The sequence below is a fragment of the Electrona antarctica genome (assembly GCF_951216825.1).
Source record: "Electrona antarctica genome assembly, chromosome: 23".
NCBI lineage: Eukaryota > Metazoa > Chordata > Actinopteri > Myctophiformes > Myctophidae > Electrona > Electrona antarctica.
Window position 1 is genome coordinate 9,150,243 of NC_136804.1, and position 5,211 is coordinate 9,155,453.

The 5,211-nt window shown below is 47.3% G+C and overlaps 1 protein-coding gene across 1 annotated transcript; it reads left to right on the plus strand.

Moving 5' to 3' along the window:
• Positions 1-322: 322 nt before the first annotated feature.
• LOC306916294 (extracellular matrix protein 2) lies at positions 323-4,075 on the plus strand (the record flags this gene model as incomplete). The annotated part of the gene is made up of 4 exons (XM_079494128.1): positions 323-453; positions 846-917; positions 1,221-2,211; positions 2,977-4,075. The coding sequence occupies exons 1-4, from the start codon at positions 417-419 to the stop codon at positions 4,073-4,075; spliced, it is 2,199 nt and encodes a 732-aa protein (XP_079350254.1). The 5' UTR covers positions 323-416.
• Between the last annotated feature and the right edge of the window lie 1,136 nt (positions 4,076-5,211).

Consider the following 5,211-nt stretch of genomic DNA (forward strand, 5'->3'; position numbering starts at 1 on the left):
ATGTGCTCCGCGTTGCCCTCCTTTCCCGCTATTGATGTGGCAGATTCCAGTGACGTGGAGGGTAGGTGCGACAATTCCCCGGCAGATATGGAGTCTTTAAGGAGTCATTACCTATATGCCTCGTCTCTGCAGGCCCCGGAGGCTCCGTGTGAAAGGACCCCCCCCCCCCCCCAAATAGGACATTAGAGTGACCTACTACCGCTGTGTGTGTGTGTGTGTGTGTGTGTGTGTGTGTGTGTGTGTGTGTGTGTGTGTGTGTGTGTGTGTGTGTGTGTGTGTGTGTGTGTGTGTGTGTGTGTGTGTGCGTGCGTGTGCATTTCAAGGGGTTCCCCCACTCCTGTGGGACTGCTTGCTGCCTCAGCAACTTTCAAACTAAAGTCATTCTATGGAGAGGCTTGGCTGGACGGCAGTGACTGATGCTAGGACATTTTAAAGGCACCATACACACAGCAGGTAAGCAAAAGGCTCATAAATTGCAATGGCCGTACAATGGCTTTATTGTGCCGTGATGAAAACGAGTTCTCCAAACCAGACAGCCAAACGACTGTAGGTCATTTGAAACGGATTGTTGTTGCTTGTTGATTTTTTTCTTATAGAACATTATTGTCTTTGACACTCATGGAAACGCGTATTTGTTGCACTTGCAGTGACAACAAAGGAGTTCAATTGAAGGCTAATAATAGGCTAATGAGGCTAATAATGAGTAGTTTAAGTGTAGTGCCCAGGATTAGCTACATTAGATTATTGACACTGGGTGAAAAAATGGGTTGCAAAATCGTGGGATAAAAAGTATATATATAAAAAAAAGGTAATGGTATTTTCCTTTCCGTTTTGCATATTCTTAGATCAAATGGAAGCATGTGCCCTCCTGCTCCTGCTCCTGGCAGTGAATGGATATTCCCATGTACTGCAACCCAGTAAGTAATATAAGATTGTAACAGTGGTTGGGCACTAAATGAAGCTCAGTGATATAAGACGTTTTGAAACATCCTCATGAACACATATGCAGATCATCTCAAAATGTGTAGCAGTAAGTGTGTGTGTGTGTGTGTGTGTGTGTGTGTGTGTGTGTGCGTGTGTGCGTGCGTGCGTGCGTGCATTATACACGCATGCATGCATGCATGTATAAAAACATTCGAACGAAACACTCAGGCAGAAAGAAATCCTTGCTCCATCAGAAGGACTAAACTATGTCAATGTTTGCTCTTTCTCCATGGTAGAAGTGAGCATCACAGAGATAGACACTGACCCCAGGTCAGCGTGGAGAGGTCACACACTGCAAGGAGCCCGGGAGAATGCAGAGCTCTGGGCAGCCGCCGCCAACCCTGAAGACACAGGAACAGAGGAGAAACTGAGGAGCACCCTCGCCCCCAATGACGGTCATCAGGCCCTCCTTCCGCCTGTAACTCCGCCTACTCCTGCGACCACCAATCAGGCACCGGTATTAAATGCCGGAGACACAGAGGATGAACTCGTCTCCCTGGTCGAGGACAACCTCACAGAAGTGCAGGAGATGGCGGCCGGTGAACGGAGCCGTTTCACTTCTGAGGCGTCGGAGGTCAAAGTTGGCCCGACGGCTCAAGTGTCAATCAGCGGTAAAAAGTCAGAAGACAGCAGGGTCACAAAACACAAACTGACCACATCTGCACTGAATGAGTTAGAAAGCACATACACAATTAAAGACGGATTGATCTCCAGCACCAAGAAACCGAAAACAAAGAAAACTAACACTGTTGTCCCTCCAAAAGAGAACAATAAACTCAGAGCCAAAGCCACAGTGAACGTGCGGCAGCCTGGCCCTACTGCCAAGTCGAAAGAGTCCAACTCCATCAAGCCCACGCCTCAGTTGAAAACATCGCCGCCTACAAGCAAACCTGCGCAGGCTAAAGCGACAAAAAATGAGACCGAACCCAACTTGAACCTAAACAAAACTTCTCCGCCAAAGCCACAAACGACGGCATCTGCAGCCAAACCTCTGCCGCTGCGGCCGCCGACCCGGTCAAAGGCGGTGGCAAAAGTCGGAAAAGGCAAAAAAAGCAACAAGAACAAGAAAGGCAAGAAGAAAGACAAACCCAAGGTGAAGAAAGGGAAAAAAGGAAATAAAACTAAAAAGCCCTCCGAGAAAATAAAGCAAGCACCCACACCGGCACCTACAGATTTCCCTTTCTTCAAAGACAACTACTGCCCTACGGAGTGTGCTTGTTACGGGAGGTAAGATGCACTTATCAATCGGCCAGCTTGTATCCAGCAAATTAATGTAATGCTCATGATCAAAATATAAGTGCGTTAAATATACATGTATATAGGTCATACATGGGCAACTGGCGGCCCGGGGGCCACATGCGGCCCCCACCATCACTTAATCTGGCCCGCAGATAGAATATTGAATATTGATATATTATTGATTTCTGCTGTTACAATTCCAAACATGCAGACATGAATTACTTCTATATTAGTATAGCTGAATGACTACAATGTTATGTTATAATGTTAGTACAATGTTATTGTCTATTTGTATGTCCAATGCAGTGTATTTGTATGTGGTTCATAAAGTTAACATAAGTATAACTAAATGCATTTGAAATTAAAGGATTTTTCAGGATTCCAATTCAAAAATAGCAAAAGAATATTCAGGATTTCAATTAAAATTTTGCAAAAAGCTTGTAGATTGGCTATTTTTGCTACAACAGTAATATGCTATGTGGCCCTCTGGATTGATTGTGGAACTAGGGGCCCTCTGCATCGTCAAAGTTGCCCACCCCTGATATAGGTGTTATAAATTACAGCTACGACCTCCGACATATTTTTTTGGGGGTATTTGACATGAACAACTTTGAGGACCACTGTACGTTCTAGGCCACTACTAACGTATTATGATATAATGCCTGTCATTGTCAGCAGTGACAACACACTGTACTGAACCTGTATGTCACCAGAGCTTAACACCGGTCTGAATGTGCTGTTTTTGTCTTCCAGGGTGGTCCAGTGTTCGGACAAAGGCGTGGACAAGGTTCCTTACGGTATTCCCTACAACGCTCGCTACATCCTGCTCATGAACAACCACATCGACAGCGTGCAGCTGGACTTGCTCAACGAGTACCTCGACATGGAGTTCCTGGTGCTGAGCAACAACCGGCTGACAGACGGTACGATAGAGGGGGCTTTTGAAGGCATCCACGCCCTGAGGCGCCTCTACTTGGACCGGAACCTTCTGGAGAGTGTGCCCGGCGACCTCCCCGCGTCTCTGGAGGAGCTGCGTCTGGACAACAATCGTGTGAGGGTGATGTCAGAGGCGGTCTGGGCTCGCTGTCCCGGTCTCTTGGTCCTCAGTCTCAGCAATAACAGCCTGGGGAACGAGTCCCAGACCCTCCCCAACGGAGTGCTCGCTTCCCTGGGCAACCTCCGCACGCTAAACCTGGACGGCAATCAGCTAGAGGCGGTTCCTCTGGGCCTCCCCGTGTCCATCAAGGAGCTGTACCTCAGAGGGAATCGCATCCAGCGGTTCCGTGCGGGGGCCTTCAACGGAACGGCCCAACTGATGGTTCTCGACCTGAGCGCCAACAGGCTGACAAACAGGGGCCTGGTTAGAGAGTCGCTCCTCAACGTGGCTCACCTGGAGAGCCTCAACCTGGAGGGGAACCGCCTCAAACAGGTGCCACGTCACCTTCCGCCATCGATAAAGACGTTGAACCTGGAAGGTAACCTCATATCCTCCATTAGTCAATCCGCGTTCCTCACCATGCCAAATTTGGAGCACCTCGGCCTGGCTAGGAACAGGATCTCCCGAGTGGCGCCTGGGGCGTTCAGGCCCCTGCCGGTCCTGCACCAGCTGGACCTGTGCCACAACGCCCTGCGCCAGGTCCCCAGACAGCTGCCCCGGGCGCTGTACTCGGCCGCTCTCACCCACAACAGGATCCAGTCGGTGCCTCGGGACGCGTTCTGCTGGGGTCAGGCCGCCGCGGGCCTCAGCGGGCTGGTGAGGGTTCAGCTTGAACACAACCTAATAGATCTGGGGAACATAGACACGCACGCCTTCAGGTGTCTGAGAGGATTCCAGGTGGTGCACTTCAACTGACCTAGCCATGTATTGATCTATGCTGTGCCTTCAGGGGAGAGGATGTGAACTGTGCTGGGTGGCACAGTTCATGTCATTCTGAGACGTTTAAATTAGATGTTCATTACAGTGTGTATAAATGGAACCTAAGACTGGTCCATTCATTTGGTTCCATTTGTTCAACATCTGACTTAAATTAACAATGATTATTTCCACTGCGTCATATAATTTTGATGCTGGGTATTCCACTGCTTTACTCATTAATTTCAGAACTTGCACAACTTTGTAAAAAATATATATTTTTTATGGTTTGTTGAAATGTTATTTATGACTCTGTCCCCAACTTGTTGTTCTGCCACTTAAAGCTATTATCTTTCTTCAGACATGTCTTTGTTTCGTCCAACAATGCCTCGGGAGGTTGTGTTTAATGTTACGCAAATCCCGGACTGGAAATGAAAGGGAATGTAAAATTAGATTTCCAGGAAAGTGAGACACCAAGAAGTACAGAGGATTACATTAGCAGTTGCTGTTAGCAGACACACATTATACACCTATGAATCAGTCTTTGTGATGCTCTCTGTAAATGTGATGATCTATAAATGTTTTATATCTAAAGTATGTGAATCCTTAGAAATATATTGTTGTATAAAGGTTTCTTCACATTTTTGTATGTATTAGCCTACTGTATTACTGTATTACTAGCACGAGGTCGAGGTCTTGCCCTGAAAATTCATTTTCAGGGCAAGACCCCATTTGAAAAGGATGCCCAGTTTTACATGCATAGGCTACTTCTTCTTCCAGGGGCCACAAGGGGGCGCTCCGAGGGCCGCAAATGGCCCGCGGGCCGCCTATTGGGGAACCCTGAATTAGACCTACTAAATTGCTACCCAAACAAACATCCATTGTGCATTAAGTCGCTCTGGACAAGAGTGTCTGCTAAATGCCTAAAATGTGAATTGTCGAGTGTGCACATTCCCAGATGAAGCGTACAGGCATGAACAGGCAGAGGTGGACAGAGTACTCGACCCCAGTACTTGAGTAAGAGTACAAATACGACCTGTTCAAATTTACTCCACTACAAGTAAAAGTAGCTCAGTCAAAATGTTACTCAAGTAAGAGTAAAAAAGTACTTGCTTTTAAATGTATTCGAAACGTAT